This window comes from Arvicola amphibius, chromosome 3, assembly GCF_903992535.2.
Source record: "Arvicola amphibius chromosome 3, mArvAmp1.2, whole genome shotgun sequence".
Taxonomy (NCBI): Eukaryota; Metazoa; Chordata; class Mammalia; order Rodentia; family Cricetidae; genus Arvicola; species Arvicola amphibius.
This window is the reverse complement of record NC_052049.1, coordinates 135,934,855-135,957,857: the sequence shown is the minus strand read 5'-3', so window position 1 is coordinate 135,957,857 and position 23,003 is coordinate 135,934,855. Positions and strand designations below refer to the sequence as shown.

The 23,003-nt window shown below is 45.8% G+C and overlaps 1 protein-coding gene across 3 annotated transcripts in view; it reads left to right on the top strand.

Annotated features, from left to right (window-relative positions):
- Tln2 (talin 2) overlaps positions 1–23,003 on the top strand; it is a 426,737-nt gene that overhangs the window by 268,410 nt on the left and 135,324 nt on the right. For all 3 annotated transcript variants that reach the window (XM_038322053.2, XM_038322054.2, XM_038322055.2), the window contains 9 exons: positions 2,439–2,540; positions 3,615–3,691; positions 7,006–7,186; positions 8,370–8,483; positions 11,592–11,700; positions 13,371–13,579; positions 14,117–14,215; positions 20,165–20,332; positions 21,575–21,869. In XM_038322053.2, coding sequence (XP_038177981.1) covers positions 2,439–2,540; positions 3,615–3,691; positions 7,006–7,186; positions 8,370–8,483; positions 11,592–11,700; positions 13,371–13,579; positions 14,117–14,215; positions 20,165–20,332; positions 21,575–21,869 — 1,354 coding nt within the window. The remainder of the gene's footprint in view (positions 1–2,438; positions 2,541–3,614; positions 3,692–7,005; positions 7,187–8,369; positions 8,484–11,591; positions 11,701–13,370; positions 13,580–14,116; positions 14,216–20,164; positions 20,333–21,574; positions 21,870–23,003) is intronic.

The window sequence follows — 23,003 nt, the reverse complement described above, 5'->3', positions numbered from 1 at the left end:
GATATTTAGGCATATTAGAAGAAACCGCTTTAAGACTTTGGAGTGGCACTTAAGGGAAAGGCATTTAAATTGTAACGTCTGTGATCGTTAGCTTGGTTAAATGCAGTACCTCCGCTCCTGTTAACTCCTAGAAAAACCTAAGCCGCTTCATGAGTAGCAACCACTCCAGGGTGGCTTTCAAGTCTTTAATTATAACAGTGATTTTTTTCTATTGTTGTATCAATAAGGATGATTTATATTTTAAAAAAAAAAGGAAAGGCAGGAATAGGTAAGTTGGAGACAATTATATTTGTTATATCTCTTTCAATACCATTGGTCTTTACAAAGAATTATTTTATTTTATTTAAAATATTATTTTATTTAAAAAAATAGAATATATTTATAACAAGCTATTTAATGGCCTCACCCAAAAGAGAGAATGTATACTGATATTTTCACCGAGGTGTAAAGTTAGGTAAAGGTAAAGGAGTTCCTTCCACCTGCTCTCACCTTTTATTAATGTCCCTGTTTTTGGTGCTTTCCTGCTGACTCTCTGTCATTGATTTCTGCTTTGGTTCTCTCGTGGTCAGTTGTTTGGAGATCTCCCTGTTGTCTTTCTACTATTGATTTTCTGTTGGATTCCATTATGGTCAGAGAACATGCTGAAAAGGCATCCAGAGTTTTGTTCTGTTTTGTTTCCCCTTAAGATACTATTTTATGTGTATAAATGCTTGCCTGCTGTGGACTATTAGCAATGTAAAGGTGTGTTACATTTGCTTATTCTGCATTTGTTTAACAGTGTACAGATGTGTTGCATTTGTTTATGCTGCATTTGTTTAGTCATATAAAGATGCATTGCTGTTTTACCTTACCTGTCTAAGACACTTGATTGGTCTAATAAAAAGGCCAATAGGTAGGCAGTAGAGGGATAGGTGGACCTGTCAGGCAGCGAGAATAAGTAGGAGGATGAATCTAGGCTCAAGGAAAGAAGAGAGAACAAGAGAGAGAGACGGGGAGACCCGGGTGAGCCAGCCAGGCGGAGTAGGACATACAGAATGAAAAAAAGGTAAAACCCAAAGGCAAAACATAGATAAAGAGAAAGAGATTAAATTAAGTTGTAAGAGTTAGTGGGACAGGCATAAGATAAAGCTGATCATTCATAATTAATAATAAGTCTTCGTGTCGTGATTGGGAGCTGGTTGGTGGCCCAAAAGAAAGCCTGCTACACTTGACTGTTTCATATGTGCCTGATGCTCACCATGGCCAGAAGAGGGCAGTAGATACCCTGGAATCACAGATGGTGAACTCCCCTGTGGGTGCTGTGAACCCAACCCAGGTTCTCTGCAAGAGTAGCAAGTGCTCCTAACCATGGAGGCAGCTCTCTAGCCCTTACCTGTGTTTATTTGTTTGTTTGGGGACTGGTACTCACTATGTGGTTTTGGGTGGGCAGGACCTCTGCCTCTCAAGTGCTGGGAGTTGATGTGAACCACCCGCCCAGCTCACCTTATCTTTCTGATACAGTCTGGACGTGCTGGTTCTCTCTGAGGGCAGAAGGCACTTCTCTACAGTGCTTACTATTGTTCGGTGACCTTGATGGGAAGAAGCAGAAGCCACTAGGCCTGTGACACAAAGTGGACAGTGGGGCCACACAGAAATTCACTGTGTTTACTGTTGAAATAAAGTGACCTTCTCACCTGCCTGGCATGTCTGGGGCCATGGCTCTTCAGCTGCTAGTGAACTCCGCCCCCTTTGAGCTGCATCTCCTGTCTTGCAGTCTTGTGGGCTCCACTCTCCTGGTCCCCTGGAAAGAGTAGACTTTTCAAGAATGGCTACTACACGCTGAGGTATACAGGCCTCTCCAGTTCTCTGCTTGGGGATAAGTGGGTTGCAAAAGAAAGCCCGAGAGCTCACCACCTTAGATCTCCTTTAGTCCTTAGGTGCCAGTCCTGTCTGTCTACCTTTACAGTTTCTGGGACCCCCTTTCCCCTTTTCATGTTGACATTTACTTAGGTGGAGGGCACACAGAGGTAAGAAGACAACTTGCCAAAGTCAATTCTGTTCTTCCACCATATGGGTTCTAGCCACTGAATTCAGGTCCTGAGGCTTGGTAAGACCCCAGCTTTTTTGTTTGTTTGTTTAGAGTCAGTTTTGAGACAGGTTCTCTGTAGCTTTGGAGCCTGTCCTGGATCTAGCTCTTGTAGACCAGGCTGGCCTTGAACCACAGAGATCCACCTGCCTCTGCCTTCCGAGTGCTGGGATTAAAGGTGTGCACCACCACTGCCCAGTTTGTTTGTTTGTTTTAATACTCGCTGTTTAATAAGCTTTTAGAGTTGAGTTTTCCTTTTGAGCGGAGAGCCGTGAAAAGTTAGCCATGTCAGAACTTTACGGCTGCTCTCCGAGGCCTCAAGATGCCTGGTATATCTAATGCAGCTGTGTTTCTCCTACTGCTGCTCTTCTAGGATTTTGGGGAGTACCAGGAAAGCTACTACTCAGTACAAACCACAGAGGGGGAGCAAATTTCCCAGCTGATTGCAGGATACATCGACATCATCCTCAAAAAGGTATGCTGTGTTGACAAAGCCCAAGAAGATCAAGGCTCGATGATGGAGCCATGTTACATGAAATCTTTATTTGAAGTGTTTGATTGACAGATTGAGTCTTCGACATTAAGACTGCTTGTGTGTGAGATCTCTGACCTTGAATCCCCTAAGCACGTCTAGTTTTGCCACAGTGTGTATTTGTATCTGCTACTGCTGGATAAGGAGCAGCGGTCTATGTTCTAGTTTGATTTCTCTTGCTGAGACGAGACAGTCTGACCAAAAGCAACGTAAGGGAGGAAAGGGGTTTATCTGGCTTCCACTTCCATGTCACAGTCTGTCCTGGACAGCATGGGTAGGACCCTGGTAGGAACTTGAAATTGGACCCACTTGCTGTCCTGTGTACACAGCATACCCTCCAACCAGGAGCTCACAGCTGAGGAAGCAGCGCAGAAATCGTGGAGAGATGCTGCTGATGGTTCTTGCTCTGCCAGCTTCCTCGTGCAGTCCAGGAAATGGGACCACCCAAAGCTGGTCGGGCCCTCCTAAGTCAGTTAACAATCACAGCACTCTCCTACAGACATACCCATGGGTCAGATTGTTCCAGGGCAGTCCTCAAGTTGAATCAAGCTGATAATGAAAGCTGCTTGGGACGCTCTCTCCTGGTTCCTCACTGTTTCTCTCTAGAAAGCTTTTGGCTTTCCTGACTTTGTAGAAATTGAAGGTGTTCACTGTAGTTTTCTTGAGTTTTTGTTCTTGCCCAACATAATGACACCATGCGCCATTGTAGTATATAGAGAATTAGGCGTTATAAGGCTTCCCAATACAACCCATCCAAACATATTCTGATAGAGTGTTTTTAAGTGTGCCTGACTTCCTTCTGTGTAAGCAGTGATAAACAAGGCTTGATATATTTATATGTCAGGTCACGGTTTCTGCTTTATTGGCATCGTGCTTTTGTTCTTCACCCGTTAACTCTCCGGCGCACAGAATTTGCGGCAAACTTGAGTATTCTGTTTGTGTCCTCTCACAAGTTCCTTCCGGTGGTCCTGTGCTAAGATTTGCTGATGTTCCTTGTTGTGTCTGTTTTGCCTCCAGAAACAAAGCAAAGATAGATTTGGGCTGGAAGGGGATGAGGAATCAACCATGTTAGAAGAGTCAGTTTCCCCAAAAAAGTAAGTATCCAGGGTACCAGGGATCTGCCTCCTCCTGCAGCGAGGTGGTGATGGGATAGGCAAGGCTTGCTTTTCAGTTACGGCCCCTAGGTGAGCAGTGTGTGCCATACAGCTGTCCCGTGTGGGCACTGAGCAGTGCATGCTCCATCTTCAGCAGCAGCCGGTTTTCCTGGGTTATGGTCTGCATTTGCGATATAAATTTCATGGATTGAGTTCTTCCCTCAAGAGCTGTAACTTGCCTTCTGTTTGATTCTGTTCTGGGATCTCAGAAGCTTGCCAGTCCACAGGAGGCATTAATGGCAGCCCATACTACTCTCACAGGCTGGGAGGTAGCAAAGAGACAGGGCTAACCGTTTGCTCTTGGAGCTGGAGAGATGGCTCAGCTCTTAAGAGCACCAGCTGCTTTTACAGAGGACCCAGGTTTGGTTCCCAGCAACCACGTGGCAACTTTACAACTCCCTGCATCCCCAGACCTAGGAGCTTCCATGGGCACTGCGTGCAAGGGGTACACTAGCATGTATGCAGGCAACACACTCATACATGTAAAATAATACAATTTTAAAAATTTTTTTTCCTCATAGGAACTATGCCCAGAGCAGATCTGGGGTCTGTTCTTTGGTTTTCTACCTTCAGGAGTCTGTGTATAAGTCAGGAATGACAATAGTATCACTTCGTTATATTTGGTTTTGATTACAGAATCACAAATAATGCACACAAAACTTGCACATTTTGTTTGTTTGCTATTGTAAAGACCATTGCTATTTCAAATTCAAAACTTGGTGAAGCATTTTTCTAATTATTCTTTATCAATAAAAAGTCATCAGGGTAAGAACCTGAATGATCAGAGAAGCAGCAGCGGCAGAAAAGCAGCCGGGCACCTCCTCTCTCTTGTTTCTCCATCCAAATAGGCCCAGACCCTCTCTAAGCCCCACCCTACTGCTTCCTGTGTCTGTCTATCTGTCCTCAGTCCTCAAAAACCTCTGTGGTTAATTTTGGTCAGCTAGTAGCTAGCTCCGCCCTCTGATTCAAAACAAATTTTATTAGCAGTCTCAGGAGTGTCAAAATACAGTCAAAATATCACACAACAACTTGGGGCTGGGAAAACAGTTCAGTTGTTAAGAATGCTTGCTCCTCTCACAAAGGATCAGAGTTTGGTTCCCAGCACCCACATTGGGCTGCTCACAACCACACAGGATTCCATCTCTAGGGGATCTGACTCCCTCTTTTGGCCTCTACAGACACCTGCACATACTCCCCTACCCAGACATACACACACACACACACACACACACACACACAAAATTTTTAAAAATTGTGTGATTAAGAACTCTTAGTTCTATTTATTAATGAGAGAATGGATTTAATAAAAATAAGAAATATCTAGTAAGTGATACTAGCTGAGGAAGCCACACAGACACCCTTATGTTAAACAGAACTTTGTGATAACTGCTCTTATCTTCATTTTTTGCCACCCAAAATTTGTTTCCTCTAAGAACACAGGTGGGAGCTAGACCGGCCATGGCGTATTTCAAGGTGCCATGTGTTATGCTAGCCTTGTCTCTTCCGTCCTGGAATGACTTGTGTCCACCGGGTGTATTAAGTCAGTGCTCCCCGCCAGAGTGACGTGTTCATTTGCCAGCGTCTGTAGCACTTGTGTATCCCACATGAAGAGTCCTGTCGGTGTGGGTGTGCAGAGCGCCAGGGCCCCGCCTGTCTGGGACTTCCTCTGCTGCTAGTGCATCATCGAGGGCTTATGAGCATGAGCAGGAAGAATGGTCCAGGTGCTCTGATCCTGAGACCTTCCATGTCTTCACATTTGGTTCCAGCTGAGGTACAAGAAAGGGACCTCCAGGCCTCACTCCCTGGTGTCCTCTATTCTGAGCTCATATAAACGAATGTTCTATATTTATTTTCTACAATTTTAAACAGATATGTTATTTACTTAAATCAGATTCACCCCACATTACCTTCTTCCTCCCCCCTTGTGCTCCCTCTGACCCCTTCTTTTTTCAATGGCTCTCCTACCTACTCTGGATTCTGACCTAACAAGTTTGATTAGGACTGCTTACATAAGCATGGGTATGGGAAGCATGGAGAACTCACTGGTGTCTACACCACCAAAGAAACAAAGAAACACCGCCCTGAACAAAAATCAACTCCTATGGGCTCCTCAGCTAGTGCCGTGGCCCCATCAGACCCACTCGACGCTAGAATGCCGTGGCTCATTATTGGGCAGCTATAGTTCAGGTAGCTGTGCCTGCTGTGACTCAAGAGTGCAGCAAACACGTCATATCCGGTAGATAGCATTTGCTGCACTCCTCCCATCCGCTAGCTCCTTTGCATTCTTTCTGCCTCATCTGGGCCTTGACACCCCCCCCCCCCCACACACACACACAAAGGCCAAGGTTATGTAGATGTTCTTTTTAGGGTTGAATGCTCAACTGTTGCTTGTTCTCAGCACTTTGACATCTTAGGACTCTTCATTAAAGCCACCCCTGCTCACACTTCTGACTCTCTCTGGATGTCTGTAACTTGGTTAACAGTGATGGTCTGAGATCGTCCCCACCTCTTGATATAAAATCTCTCTTTCCTCGTCACCTCTACAGGCACACCTGGGTTCCCCAGATCATCACCCCCCCCCTTTGTGGCTTCCCCACTGAGTTCCTGAAGAAACTGCCCTCCATCTAGCTCCTTACTTACACGTGTGCAAAGTCCTTTGCACTTATAGTTCATTTACCACTCATTCTAAACACCTTAAGAGGGGGTGTGTGTGTGCACGTGTGCAAAAATCCTAATCTCTGGTTGGAGTCTTTTGGAAAAGATGCAAGAATCTCTCAAGCCTCCAAAGATGATAAATACCCTCTGTGGTCACTGGACTTGAACTCGTGAGAGGTTTTCCTTAAATTTATTTGCACATTTTTTTCCCATAAATATACGGGCAAATACCATCTATTGCTCCCTAGACTGAAAACCTGTTGAAAAATATTCTTTCAGTATGACTGACCATGTGATAGAACAGAATATTCCAACCTTCCTTCAGAATGTCATTGTGGTAGGACTGTTATTTGTCCTGAGAATGAACGAATTGTATAATACTAAAACACTACCCACTGGAAACACTGACCCTGGTCCTGAAGGGATTTGTCTCGAGTGCTTCCACTGCGCATCGTGGTGCCGTTCCTCATTTCCTGTCCACTGTGTGCTTTTGAAGTGGGCTCCACAACCTAGAGCAGTGTGCATCCTCCGTGTCTTCCCGCTGTACCGTGCTGCACATGGGTGCCTAACTTCACACTGACCAGCCGTCTCCTCCACAGGTCCACCATCTTGCAGCAGCAGTTCAACCGGACTGGGAAAGCGGAGCACGGCTCAGTGGCATTGCCAGCCGTCATGCGCTCTGGCTCCAGTGGGCCTGAGACTTTCAATGTTGGTAGCATGCCCTCGCCACAGCAGCAGGTCATGGTTGGACAGATGCACCGAGGGCACATGCCTCCGCTGGTGAGAGTGCTCGATTATTCATCTGTTAACCGCTGGGCCGTCAGAGATGGCGACAGGTTCTATGTTGGAACCCTGTGCCTCACATCTGAGCCACGAGTCATCAACTGTGCTTGCCTGTAATTGCATGGCTAATTGTTTCTTTCTAGAATCAGTGGCTAGTGAGGGAGGGAGCTCGTCTTTAGCTACGTTTCTCGTTGCAATTACAAAACACCTGACCAAAGCAAGTCATGGGAAGCAGTGTCTATTTTGGCTAACGTTTGAGTGCAGTCCGTTGTGTGGAAGAAGGGATTGGCAAGCGTATGAGGCTGCTGATCACACTGTGAATCACATTAGGAAGCAGGGGAGAGGCATGCTGGTGCTCAGAGTCCAGGAGCCCAGTCTATGGACTAATGCCACCCACATTTAGACTGCAGCTTCTCACCGCGGTTCACACAAGCTAGAAATTGGTCTACCCTCAAAGACCTGCCCAGGGGCTTGTTTCCAAGGTGATTCTTAATCTATTCAAGTTGGCAATAAATGTTAACCATCGTGAACCTCTTGATACTGTAGAAACAAAGCCCCATGCCCCTGCAGCAGCTTCAAGCTGATTGGCCCTGAGACCCTCGAAAAGTGTGGGAAATGGGCAGGTCATCCATGATCTACCTTTGCCACCTAATCTTGCTGAATCTTTTCTAATTCATCTGATTCACTACCTCCCAGACCTGGGAACCCCTTGGAAATCCCTTGCTATTGGGCTGGTTCTGAGAACTCGTGAATGTCAAAGCTTGGAATGTCAAAGCTGTAAAAGCGTGTTGGCTCTAAGTTTGGGCAGAGTCCTAAGGATGTTCAAGAAGTCATCTTATGAAACTGTCATCTGTGTTCTGTGCATGAGAGCTTTTTATCCACAGTTCTCAGATCAACTGTACCCCCTGAACTCCCCTGTGAAGATGCTCGTCAGCCTCCTTGTCTGCTAATTAAGCTCTCCACACCCTTCTGATTATAAGCCCTTCACTGCAATCACCTTCGCTTTGTGTTCTATTAATATAATGCGCTATTTCTAGCCCTCAGGTTGAAATGGGAGCTAGTTCAGGTGCGTAATGAGATGTGCTCTCAACTGAGGAGGTTTAGTTTTGTTCTGGTTTGCAAGGGGACCCTGTCAGTCCCCAGATTCTGCTCACCACCTTGTGCTCATCCGCCTTTGCAGACTTCGGCACAGCAAGCCCTTATGGGGACCATCAACACAAGCATGCACGCTGTCCAGCAGGCTCAGGATGACCTCAGCGAGCTCGACTCACTGCCACCCCTCGGACAAGATATGGTAAATATCCATCAGTGCTTCTCATCCTGTGTCTCTGTCTTGACTCGGAGTAAGGCAACGTGCTCCATCTGGGTTCCACTGGATGACGCTGTCTTCCGCTAGCTGGTAACGAAATCTGTGTGTCTTGGTATACATTGGGTCTTTGATTCTCTATTATTATTGTGCTAAGTATAGACTCGGGAGTCCATTGATCCCAGCTCCTCTATTCACTGGCTGTGTGAATCTGGGCATCTCACCCACGCAAGCTTTTCCCCTGTCATCTGTGATCAGGAATAATGGGAGTAGGTGATGATCCAATTCTTAGCATTCACTTAGCATCTAATAAGCGCTCAACTCAGGTAGCTGGCTTTGTCATTTTAAATACTGCCAGCAGCTCTCAGATCTCAGTACACAATGGCATCTCACGGATGGCTTGTTAGAACTTACCTCAGGGCCCTGGCAATCATCTTCGCTTACGTTCTGCTCTTCGCATGTGGTTTTGATCTAGTGGGTGTGGGGTAGGGCCTACGAATGTGTGTTCCCAACACATTCCTGGGGATATTGGCTAAGTACAGTGTTTTGTCGAGCCCTGGCTTGGTTGTCACACTGCTGACCTTGCAGCAGGGTGAGCTGGTGAGCACTGAGGCCTTCTGGTGGTTGCTGCACAAAAATCAGCTAAGGCCTCACACTTGCAGCTGCAGTCTGACGGACAGCAGCGTTGCCATCACCCAGGTTCTTAGGAGAGAAGCAGAAATCACGGGTCCCTCAGCGCCCTCTGTCACGGTGCCTGTTAGCCTGTTGTCCCTGGGATATGTTGACATGCTAAACTTTGAAAAGCACTGCCCAGCAAGCTTGCTCCCTGCCACCTTCTTCTTCTCCCTCCTCTCTTTTCTCTGCACCCCATCACAAAGAAATCTCGGGTTATACAAGTCAGTATCACAGTGCACAGACCTGGACAACAGAGCGGGTTTGGTTGGTTTGTTTGCCTTCCTCTTCTGATGGGCAGTCACAGGGAGAAACCACTGCCGTAGGATAAACTGATGGCCTTGCCGGAGCCAGCACTGAGATGCTTTCTGCAACCTCATCCTGTCTAGTGGGATCACTGTTTCAAAGTTGTCCCTGAATGCTGTTTTCCATCTCTGCACTGCTGTAGGTTGCTACTGCCCTCTGTACCATTTCTCTCAAGTCCTTGATTTCCTTTCGCATTTTACTCAGGGAACTAGAGTGGAAATAAATAATGCCCTTCCCTATTCAGAACAGTTGCGAGAGAGAGCCTTAAAATATGTGGAGGTGACTGTCCCAATTCACCAGTTTTTGAAGAATTAGAATATGCTAAGATAATATGTGATTCCTCTGAACCTAGATCAGTGCCTTACTTGCAGGGTCATCATTATCAATATAAATCATCATTTGATGAGTGAGCCCTGAAATGCTAGAAAATAGACAGTTTATGAGCATGTATAATCCAGACTTTTGATGTAAGTGAAGTTACAAAACAATACCAATAAATCTCATATTTTAAGTAAATTTACGTTTTTGTATTGGGCTACATTCATAGCTATCATCAGCTGCTTGTAACCCACACCTGCTTGCTTGAAACAAAATATAAGAGCTAGGAATGCCTTTTGAGCCTCTGTAGTAGGAAAAAGGCAAAGCCCTGGACTTGGGTGTGATTTGTCATTGTCCTGCCACCTGATAGAGCAGAAGCTTCCCAAGCAAACTGGGAAAAATGCCACCTGCACATGGCCCTGATACTTGATTTTCTTCATGATAGTTCATGTCATGCCAACAGAAAACGTTTCCATGTTGGTCAAGAACCCTTGTGAGCTGACATGCACAAGTTCTAACTCTGTTGCCTCCAAAAGCAAAGTGAAGATTACCATCAAGTGTTAGTGTTGATGCACATACAGAGTTAGTGTGAGTCATTAACATATCCCAATTCCATATAATAATGGGTTTCATTGTGAAATTTTCATACATATATATGTGTGTATATATATATATGTATATATATAATATTCTTTAATCATATTTTTCCCATTGCCATCTCTTTTTCTTCTCCTAATCCTATTGAGCCTATTCATTCCTCATTCATCTTGTTTATTGTTGTTATTGTTATTTTTGTATGAACCAATGAGTTTAATTAGGGTTACTCCTAGGAGCATGGGAGAGGGCTTATATATGGGAACATATGCTACGTATTGATAGCAACACCACTAAAGAGAATGTCTCAGAGAGAGAGAGAGAGAGAGAGAGAGAGAGAGAGAGAGAGAGAGAATGTTTCTCCTTCTCCCAGGAACCATTAAGTGCCTGACAATCCTCAGTGTGGGGCAACGCCTCAAGAGTCTCTCCAGCCTCCCTGAGGGACCCAGTCTTGTACCCAAGAGGGTCATGGCCATGTCATGCCCAGAGCCCTGCATGTACAGCACTCCACCTGTCTTACCTCTCTATTGCTGTGACATCATGACAAAGACCCTTAGGAAAGAAAGCATTTAAATGGGTTTATGGTTACCGAGGGTCCGAGTCCATGATGTTGGAATGAAGGCACGGTGCAAGGAATAGCTAAAATCTCCATCTTGATCTTCAAGTAGGAGGCAGAAAGGGGTTTGTTTTAGTTTCCTGAAACCTCCAAACCTGCCCCCAGTGAAACACCTCCTCTAACAAGGCCACACCTCCTGATCCTTTCCAAACAGTTCTACCAACTGGGGACCTATGGGAGCCACGCTCATTCAAACCACCACAGTGCTCTTCTCTCCGGCTTTTACGTTTTCTTCTTCCCCTCTTCTGTGATGCTCCCTGGGTCTCGGAGGAAGTGCTGTACGTGATCTTTGACTCTTGCAGTTGTTTTCTCCCAGATATAGATAGTCATCTCAAGTTACTGTTCCTAGAAGTTGTAAACATTTTTTTTTTACATTGCAAGATAAGTTAGAGAGAATTTATAGACCTTTAACAACTCTGGACACACGGGGAACCTGTTCAGGATATGGTTTAAGGTGACGTGGGCTTGTTCACTGCTGGCGCAGGCAGGAGAGTGCAGCCAAATTCTGGTCTCCTTCTATGGCTCAACTTCTCTGATCTCCTGGGCAAATCAGTTCTACGATTATATCATTCCATTGTCTGCTTTTACAGGCATCTAGGGTGTGGGTTCAGAACAAAGTGGATGAATCCAAACATGAAATCCACTCTCAAGTTGATGCTATCACAGCTGGGACCGCTTCAGTTGTCAACCTCACAGCTGGTAAGTCCCTGGGTGATTTGCACTGGTGTGTGTGTGTGTGCGTGTGCGTGTGCATGTTTGTGTGCATATTCATTCTTTCTCTGCAGCAACAGATTGCTATACTGTAAGAAGACAGTCTATTTTTAGACATCTGGCCTGGTTAAGCACTTGCTCCGAATGATCCAAGAGAAATAAATGTAAGGAGCATTGCATTCCTTCTTGTTGATCTCGTGCATCATTAAAAAGTGCTCACTTGGTGTCCGTTGTCCATCAGTGCGTGGACATATTTCAAAGTCTCTGAGGCCATCTTATCCTGTGGAGAGTTTAGAATCTAGAAAGGGTCTGGGCATGCCAAGCATCTATCCTTTGCCTGTCTTATCCAGTTGTCTCTTCTGGGCTAGCCTGACTCCCACCCTCGTGCTGTCTGGTGAGAGCCAGGAAATATCTAGACTTCTCTCTGCGGTAGAGTTCCCCTGAGGGGAGAGAGAGAGAGAGAGGGAGAAGGAGAGGGAGAGGGAGAGAGAATACATGTGTGCTTCCGCATGTGTGTGTACGTGTGCATGCATTTGTGGAAGTCATGGTACAACTTCAGCTGTCCCTCCTCAAGCACAGTCCTTTCTGTTGAGATGGGTTTCTCATTGGCCTGAACCTCTGTAAGTTGTCCATGCTAACTCTCCATCAGGCCCAGGGTTGCACCTGCTTCCATTTCCCCAGCATTAGGATGACAAGTTTATAGCATCATGGCTAGCTTTTTTTTTAATGTATATCTACAAGGAAAATGCTTTGCTGACTGAGCTATCTCCCTAGTCTGCTTTGGATCTCCCTAGTCTGCTTTGGAACTTTATTTTTTAATTTTTAGTTACATTTGCTCATCAGCGTGGGTGGGGTTACACACGTGTGCCACAGTGGACAGCCTTCAGGCATTAGATCTCTCCTTCCACTGTTCAGGTTGTGAAGAATCAATAGGTTCATCAACCTTGGCAAGCATCTTACCTGCTGAGCTGTCTCACTAGCCCCTACTTTGAAATTATATGTGTGTTTATATATTTCATAACAGAGCACACTGTATTTTTATCATTTCCACATCCCTACCCAGCCACTCCAGCTCTTCCTTGAAGGTGCGTGGTTGATCGGCAGTTATGATTCACCAGACTAGCTTTAATATATATAATTCAGTTTTAATAAAGGAAAGGAAAGGGAACTTACAAATCCAAGGTTCCAGCGAGGAGTGCAGGAAAACAAAGAGCAGGCGGGCCACAGGCCCGCAAGATTTTATAAGTCAATATTAGCCTAAGGGGGACACGGCTAAGGGGGACACGCCTTTAGACCAAGGGGGACACGCCTTACAAAACAAGGTTTTTGGCTAGGCTTCCCCTTCACTTCCTACTACCCCCTCTCAAATTCAAGACCCTTTGCTTTGGAAGGTTACAGGAACCTTGTTCAATGTCTCAGTATGTGAGACCTCCAGGTGAGAAGACCTTATTCTTATTGAAAACCCTTGGAGTCAGGGTGATGTCCAATTCATTGAGCACCTCAGAGTTTTGTATTGGATACCTGCAGGATGGTGGGACGTGGACTCTTGCCAGTGGGAATACTGAGGAGAATCTCATCAGACCCACTTACCTCCTACCAAACGAGGCTCTCCTCATCCATCACCACCCCCCTTTGGTCTTGGTCCTTCTCTGTCTCAGGTGACCCCGCTGACACTGACTACACGGCCGTGGGCTGTGCAATCACGACAATCTCGTCCAACCTGACCGAAATGTCCAAGGGCGTAAAGCTGCTGGCGGCCTTCATGGATGATGATGTGGGCAGTGGGGAAGACCTTCTTAGAGCGGCCAGGACCCTCGCAGGGGCCGTGTCTGATTTGCTGAAGGCCGTGCAGCCTACTTCTGGAGAGGTGAGCCCTAAGGACACATAGTCACATTCAGATGATATACCTGCATCCCTTCAGGTCTGTGGAGCTCTGGCTTCCTGACAGGCTTCTGCTGTCCTCTTTCAGGGTGGCACTGAGTTAGTGAACCTAGTCAGGTCCTATGGTTTAACCTCTGGGGAGGGTTGTGCTCCTAGTAAGAAGCCTTCCCGACAAGGGTATTTGATTGGATGCAGCTCGTTACTCAAGCCCCATGACTAGTACACAAAAGGCATACATACAGGTTTGCAACCGGATTTCTGCACATACCAGCTTTGATCTTATTGTGCAAGACCGAGTCCCTAGAAATTTCAAGCACATCCGTCTGCCTGTTATTGGTTGATGAGCATTTTCTTGCATCATTCTCACCAGAATTCTTTTTCTCTCCTCTCTTGCATACAACCCAAGGTCTTCATTTGCGTGTGGGAAGAACCGATCTGTGTGATTCCTCGCTATACTGATGTGTGGTGAGACTTGGGAAGAAATTCATTTTCTTTCCAACCCAATCATGTTATCTGTTTGTAGCCTCGACAGACTGTTTTGACTGCTGCTGGGAGCATCGGCCAAGCCAGTGGTGATCTCCTGAGACAGATCGGAGAGAACGAGACAGATGAGCGATTCCAAGTAAGATGTCTGCAGCTTCCCAGTCTTGGAAAGGAGTCGGAGTGATGAGTCTGACCTCACAGGGAGGATGTATTGGGATGCAAGCCCCGACTTCCCGGGGCTGTTGAGTGTAAGATCAAAGGAGGTGATTTGAGGAGTGAGGTCTTTGAGTTGTTTATCAGTTTCTTAAACATTTTATGAACAAAACAGTGGATAAGGTAATCGTGAATCCCTTTCTCTTGGCTACCCAACCTCCATACTGACCATTCTCAGAAAGTCTTCTTTTATTTCGTAGGGAAGAGTTTCTAATGGCCTCATTCTTTGTGTCATCAATGTTGGTTTTATTTTACATGGGGATGTTGGTGTACTTGCATGTATGTGCACATGTGTGTGGAGGCCGAAGGTCAGCCTCTGATAGCATCTCTCAGGATGCTGTTCACCTTCTTTTTGGTTTTGAGATAAAGTTTCTCACTGAGACCTGGGAACTGTTGATTCAGCCAAGCTGGCAAGCAGTCAAGCCCCCGGAGATCAGCCTCTCTCAGCCTCAGCGGGAGAAATGATTTTGTGGCCCAGGCTCTTCAATGCTGGAGTCTTACACTGCTCGTCCTCTGCTGAGCAGCTGTTGCTACTGTCTACAGCTGGCCTGATTCACTGCCAGTTTCACAACATTGAAGCTCAGACAAGATCTCAGCCTGTCTGCCTCCCCCTGACCTACAGTCAACGTGTTGAGGACTAAGACTGAGGTTGTAGGCCAGGGTGAGCTCTGTGCCATATACTCGGGGGCCAGGGTCTCTTATTTCTCTTTAAATGACTCTGATTTTGCAAGTAATACATGAGTCCATCCCAATTAGAATATTTAATGTCTAAGCTGTGCTTTCTAAAGAATACACTTAATCTAAATCTGGCAAATCCATTGTCTGATAATTCGATTGAATTTCACTGGCCTTTACATTTTACCTTTTATTTAGCTTACTTTTATTTATGTGAATGTGTGCCTCTGTGTGCATGCGCATGAGGGTACCCACAAGAGGACAGAAGAAGGTGTCAGAGCCCCTGGAGGTAAAGATGCAGTCAGTTTTGAGCCACCCAGAATATGTGACTGAACTCGGGCCCTCTGCAACAAGAGCAAGCACTCTCGTAACGACGTCCCTGCTTTTCAGTCCCTTTAGTTCACTTTTGGCCGTGTGGTCTCAGGGAGCCTGAGCAGGCTTCAGGCTCCCTGCGTATCTGAGGGTGACTTTGAAATTCTGGTCTTCCTGTTTTCCTCAACGTGCTACGATTACAGGCGTGCTCCATCATGACTTGCTTATGTGGTTCTGGGGATAGAACACAAGACTTCACGCATGCTAAGCAAATACTCTATATCCCCGACCCTAGGCTTTTTAGCCACTGTTGTCTAAATTGTCATAATGCAATATATAGAAATCAGAAATCTCAAAAATTCAAATATAGAACTGACACTGACCACCAAATTCAGAAAAATGACATACCTTTTTTCTTTAATGATTTAGGTATGTAAATATATATATATTTACATATATATAGACTGTTGCGAGCTACTATCCGGTTGCTGGGAATTGAACTCAGGACCTCTGGAAGGGCAGCCAATGATCTTAACTACTGATCCATTGCTCCAGCCTGGGGGAAAAAAAAATCATTTTATCAATCACTTGATACCTTAAATACATCCTTCCCACAATGCAAGAGGATACATTTTTTTTTTTTTTTTTTTTTTTTTTTTTGCTATATCCCCTTTGACCACCTCTTCATTGGTCACTGACGTCATAATATTTTCTGGAAAGAGATCAAACAGCTTCCCCTCTCTTAGCTTTCCCTGGCATTCTGGCTTTTTACCTCGTGGATGGCCACATGCCACTTTTCTTAGTTGGGGTTACTGTTGCTATGATGAAAAACCATGACCAAAGGAACTTGGGGAGGAAGGGGTTTGTTTGGCTCACACTTTCACATTGTAGTCTGTCGCTGAAGGAAGCTAGGACAAGAGCTCAAACAGGGCAGGAGCCTGGAAACAGGAGCTGATGCAGAGGCCATGGACGGGTGCTGCTTCCTGGCTTGCTCACCGTGACCTGGTCAGCCTGCTTTCTTATAGAACCAAAGACCGCCAGCCCGTGGATAGCACCACCCACATAGACTGGGCTCTTCCCCATCAGTCATTAATTAAGGAAATGCCTTATAGCTGGATCTTATAAAGGCATTTTCTCTGTCGAGTCCCTCCTTTCAGATGACTCTAGCTTGTGTTAAGTTGACATAAAACTAGCCAGGATACCATTTTCCCTAGCGTTATTGGGGCAAGGTGTGTCACATGGACTAAATCCTGACTGTATGTGCGAAGAGAAACTTACACTTTCATCCATAGTAGTGTCTGTGTCTCCTTCCTGTCCCTGCACTTGTGGTTCTGGGACCCCGGACCCATTCCTGTCCTGAGCTGCAGTAAGGTGTTCAGTACACAGTAGAGACTGGGTCCCAGTAATCACTTCCCGGAAGTCATTTCTACACTGAGGTTTCTAGAAGCCTCCTTACCATGTGCAGAATTCACCGCAGATCACATAATAAATAAACCCCACTGACACCTACTCTTGTCCCCTTCCCGATTCCCTTTCAGATCTCCATACTGTCTTTGTGCTGGCCTCACATTTTGTATTGGTACAGGTAATTCTCCTAGGCAGATAACTCTTAGGAATTCGGTCTATATTAGATTCAGCTGCTAGCTTGCTAGGCTTCATTATCTTTAAGCACTCAATTTACTTTCCTCTAAAGTATTGCTTTCTGGAGACTGGGGAGATAGTTCGGGAGGTAATGTACTTACCATGAAAGCGTGCGTGAAGCCCCCAGTTAAATCCTCCATTCTCATGTTTAAAGCTGGGCATACACAGTAGTATGTATTGTAATGTCAGCACTGGGAAGACAAAGACGGGAAGATCCCCTGGGACTCACTGGCCAGCCAGCCTAGCTGAATTGGCAAGCCTATAGTCAGTGAGAGGCCCTATCTCAGAACAAACAACAAACAGAAGACAAGGCAGACAGCTCCTGGGGAACGGCACCTGAGCGTGTGCTCTGGTTTTCACACTCAACTGCACACCCCAAAACAATACTTTGTCCAGTGTCGAGGGTGGTGGAGGACATGTCGTCGATTCCTGTCAGGCATGCCACTTGCTCTTTCGTTTTTTCTGAAGCTTTGCATCCTCTGTCTGTTTGATGGATTGTCTGCAGTGTTCAGATTCAGACTCTGCCTCCTGTTCATTTCTCTTTGGCCATGCTAGGGGCCATGTTCAAGGACACGGTGGAATGGTCCAGAGAGTAGGGTCTTTAGAGGGGGATTAGCGTGGTGAGATGAGCTTCCCAGCCTCCTGCAGTCATGGGTCTGCTGGCAATGGGTTTCCACTCTGATCTTCTGTGTCTTGAGTTCCAGGGTGGAGCCTTCCTTGTGTTCTCAATGTACTGCATGTTCCCAGAGCTGGCAAGGATTTATTTCACACACGCTACACAACAGTGGACTTATTGAAAAGTTTGACAAAGACCTGGTCAGCAGCTCTAACTGCAGGATCCCATTCTTTTCCTATTTGTTTTGGAAGAAACAGAATTTCTTTAAATGACTCAAACAAAGTCCTTTGTGACAATCGTGGTCGTGGGTGACCCTGTCTTGGTCCCTGTGCAAGCAGATGGATTCGTATCACATGAAATACTGCTCTGGTTGGCTTCAGAAAGTTAGGCTTTAAAGTCTTGTTAGTAATTTGTGACATCCAAATTGCTTTTAACCTGAATTCAGAGACAGATGTCCAAGATCGGTGGGGGGCTGAAAGGGGAACAGTTCTTGAGAAGCCATGCAGCAGTTAAATGCCACTTGACTCCTGAAAGTGTCATCAGACTTTTTTTTGTACACCCAGACACTGCCACAGACCCATGAAAGGGCACAGTAAATGATTCTTTTAAGACCACTTTATTTTTGTTCACTTTAAAATCAACTTCTTTTCCATTTTTATTACATTTGTGTGTGTGTGTGTGTGTGTGTGTGTGTGTGTGTGTGTGTGTGTGCATGCTTACCACTTTACCACTGTATATATGTGAAGGTCAGAGACAACTTAAAGAGTCTCCTTTAATCATGGGGTTCCCAGTGACCAAACTCTGGCCATCAAGTATATCAGCCAGTGTCTTTTCCCTAACGAGCCATCTCTCCAGCCCCCAAAATCAGTTTCTTTAGGCTATTTGCTACTTTTTAGAATTGCCTGGGTCGCATGTATTTGTCAGCAGTATGAATTGTTGTTCAGGCTGGACACCATTTCCAGTGTATTTTCTCATAAAATCTCTCATTGTAAAGATCCTGTGGGTGTCCTTGATGTTTAGAACCAAATGTGCTTTTTTCAATATATATATATGTTGATGAATAACTAAAGACTTCTGACCACAATTCCTCTGACATGCTTGCTGAAAGTAACAATAGCTTGGGTGCTAGGGAAGGTCTTTCTAAATCAAATAAGCTGCTTTCAATATTTGCAGCACTGAGGTAAATTAAATGGAGAAGTGGCTCCCCTTCAGGTCAGACAGACAGGTGACAGATCTGGCGGTTGTAATCAAAGGATTCTCCCTCCTGCCGGCGAATGCCTTTCATAAACTGAGCTTTGAGTTCCCAGCAGCCTTCGCACCCTTTCTTAGAGAAGGTTGTTGTTGTTTTGAGAGGGTCTAAGCTGGCCTACCAATTAGATTAGCTCAAAATGACCTTGAGCCGCAGGTCCCTTGCTCTGCCTCCCAAATTCTGGATTACAGGAAGGCACCATCATAGCTGGTTCATAGGCATGACATCCAGGGCTTCACTTCCGCTAGGCAAGCTGTCTGCTAGCTGAGGCATACCTCCTGATCTCCATCATTTTGCCACTAGTTTATTTATGCAAGTTCTCTTCTGCTCACATAATCCAATCCTTATGCGGAAGGTTCCGAACACTGAGAATAAGTTATGTTCAGAGCAGTCTTTGGCTCTCCGGCTGTAGGCGTTGGTGCCATCAATTTGTGTGTGTCACATGTTGCTTTCTTGAGGCAGAGAAGCAGCTGACTTTTGGATCGTAACAAGCAAGACATCCGAAAGATAAATTTCCAACTTACGCTGGGGCATGACGGTTTGGAGGCCGTGATTTAATGCCTACCTGCTGCAGGTGGTAGTAGTGGTATCTGAATATGTGTTTGTTTCTCCCGACACCACCCATTCATCACACATATGAGAGTCGAGAGTCAGCGGGAGAGCATGAACGTGAATCGGCATTTACGCCCTTCCCCTTCAGTCTGACTTCTTTCATGTTTAAATTTGTGTGCGGTATTTTGGGGGATCTATATATGTGCTCATATGTGTGTATATATGTCTGTTTGGTACATATGCATGCACTGAGTGCCAGAGTTTGATGTCACATGTCTCCCTCAGTCAGTCACTCTCCACCGTCTTTTTGAGACGGTCTAGTCTGTCTTGGGATCAGGAGCTCACTGATCAGGGTAGGTTTGAGATGGTCTAGTCTGTCTCAAGATCAGAAGCTCACTGATGAGGGTAGGCAGGCTGACGAGTGAGCTCCAGGGGCCTCCCTGTCTCTGGGCTGACAGCACATCTCAAGCATATGCGCTTGGCCTGCGGCTTTCTTCATGTGCACTGGGGATCCTCAGGTCCTGTGCTTGTGCGTTAATGGCTGGGCCATCTCCGCAGCCCCTGACCTGTTTTATATGAAGCCTGTGCTACTCGTTGTCTACAGGAACTTATTTTGTTATTAGTATACAAGTTTTCCCCTCATTTCTTATAAGGATGAGCTGGCATTTCAAATAATGAAGGGAAAAAATTTGAGGTGATGAAATCCTATAAAAGCCAAGTGGGGTTTTAATAGAAAGTTTGGGTGCATTCCACACAGTTTTAGTGTTTGAAAGGTGATTAAAAAAAAAAAAACAAGAAATAAATGAGTAGCTTTGGTCCCCTTCTCCTAGGATGTTTTAATGAGTCTGGCTAAAGCTGTTGCCAATGCCGCTGCCATGTTGGTACTGAAGGCGAAGAATGTGGCCCAGGTGGCCGAAGACACCGTCCTACAAAACAGAGTGATCGCTGCAGCCACCCAGTGTGCTCTCTCCACCTCCCAGCTTGTGGCATGTGCCAAGGTAAGCCGCTGGCATGCCAGCCCTTCCTACAGTGTCATATATTCTCACCTGTCACCAGTCACTAGGTAGCCTGAGGTCTGGAGTTTCTTTTCCAAGGCTGCTTTGGGGGGACATGATAGAATTTTTTGTTTGTTTGTTTAGATTGGGGGGGCGGATTTTTTTTTTTTTTTTGCAGGAGTGGTTTGGGAGGTGGAAACAAGGTTCTCAGTATGTAGCTTGGTTCTCCTGTAACTATCTATGGAGACCAGGCTGGCCTTGAACTCACAGAGATCTATCTGCTTTTACCTCTTAAGTGCTGGTATCAAAGTTGTACACCACACCCAGCCAGACACGATAGGATCTTAGTATAAGCAGTCTAATTTTGTTTTTATTGTTGGCTTATCTATTGTTAGCTGCAGATTGCTGCATCTCCCTTTCGGCCTCTCAGTGCATCTTATTTCTAGTGCATAAAAGAGTCTTTGCAATGGGTGGCACAGGGGTTCATACTGAACCCACAGCTTCTTGGGGAGGTCTAGTCATCCTTCCTGTGAATGGCTTCACGGTGTGTTCATTGTATCAGAATCACATGACTGGGTTTGCCCAGCAGTCCTGCCTGCGCATTGAGCAGGCATTAGTCTTCATTTACTGATGAAGAACCTGGGGTGACTCCATGTTAATGAGGGGCCTTCGGCCGTGGAAATAAGCAGCAGAATTGCGGTTATGACTCAGACCTGCCCCGACTCGAGGTGCCCTTCCACTCCATTGTGCATGTCTGCTTCTCCAAGGATGGGGGCTTCTGCTTCTGGTCTTTCCATTTCCTGCTGTGTAGATCTGTGATTGACAGCGTGGCTTTTCCCACCTGGGGTGGGATTTGGAGCCTTCACAGGCATCCTTAGTGATGCTCCTGTTAGCCCTGGAGTCCACAGAGAACTGACACTTTCCCTAGCCTTTGAGGAAGAACAGGCAGAGTTTTAGATGGCCTCTGGAAAATGCATGCAATTCTTTTAGGTAGTCAGATGCCCTATCTCAGCCTAGAAGAGTCACTTGTGATAAATAGCAAGACTTTGTCCTTGTGTGGGGTATTTAGGACTGCCACGCATGGCTAATTAGCAGGATTTCTCAAATCACAAGGAAAGTATAATAGTGTGGGGGTTACCACATTGGTATGTATGCTAACTGAAATCAAAGGGACCTGAGGGAGATGCTGGGCATCCTGGGGCATCAGGAACATCCCCTGCAGCAAACTTTTCTGTATCTTTCCAGGTCGTGAGCCCCACCATCAGCTCTCCCGTGTGCCAGGAGCAGTTGATCGAGGCTGGAAAGCTGGTGGACCGCTCTGTGGAAAACTGTGTCCGTGCCTGCCAGGCGGCCACTGGCGACAGTGAGCTGCTGAAGCAGGTCAGCGCGGCGGCCAGCGTGGTCAGCCAGGCCCTGCATGACCTCCTGCAGCACGTGCGGCAGTTCGCCAGCCGTGGCGAGCCCATTGGCCGCTATGACCAGGCCACCGACACCATCATGTGTGTCACTGAGAGCATCTTCAGCTCCATGGGTGATGCTGGTGAGGCACTGGTTTGGTGGAGGAGGTGTGGGCTTTCCTCATGGTGACAGTCACTTTCTAGGTGAAGGCGTCTAGAGTAACCAGCGAGAGCAAATAGAGTATCTTCCTTAGTCCGAAACTTCCTCACTGAGGCACAGGGAAAGACCCGGGAGTCCTGCCAACCTCTTCCAGGGCCACAGTTAAAAGCCTCATCAGAATTTCATTATTTGAATTTATAGTATTAATAAGTTCTTTTAAATCCCATTTGCAGGACATAGTTTGGTAAAGTCAGAGCAGCCACCCAAGGAATCGGGAACAAAGCTTGGAATGAAGATATTTATGTAGAAATCCACTAGAAGTGTGGAGGGCAAGGTCACTGTAGAGAACCAGGAGGGACAGCAGACAGCAGATGGGATTAAAGGAAAGGCCTAGACCACACTCCTTGTTAGCATTTCCTGGGGAGGTGTAGAGTGGGACATTTTAATATACTGTGATATACTTGTGCTTTAAATTAAAGCTATATATGCAATATACCTTTCCAGCCTGCTGAAAAGCAAACTGCTCTGAATTCATCCGGTCACTGTGCCCTCTCGATCCCAGAACTGACCACTTGATCTTTGTACTGATACAGGGTAAAATGGCTGCTATAGAAGACAAGTTAGCATCCCCATCCTAGAGCACCCCTACATTTAAAGGTTGTGGATACAGAGACAGACGGAGGCCCCTTCACAGCTTAAATATATATCATTGTGTTATACATACTATGATTTTTTCATGCATAACTATACATTTGGGTTTTTTGTTTGTTTGTTTTTAAATGACAGGATGACATCCATTTTGGAGGTATCATTATATGCTTAACCAATTACCTTTTTTCTCAGTGCTAGAAAGGGTTCTGGCTGTGTGCTGGGCACTGAGCTTAGCCTCCGGCCTCTGACTGCTCATCTGTTAATAGACTTTTAGTTTCCAAGTTTGTTTTGCTTTTACAAAAATGTTCCTACATGGAGCCTTCTTAAAAATGTGTCTTCACCTGCCTTCAGAGTTTTGTATGTACCAGCGGTGCCTATGTGTGGAAGTGCCCAGCCAACTGATACATGAATTTTGAAATTTAAACTTCTTAATGAAATTTCTCTCTAAAAAGGATTTGCAGCCCTA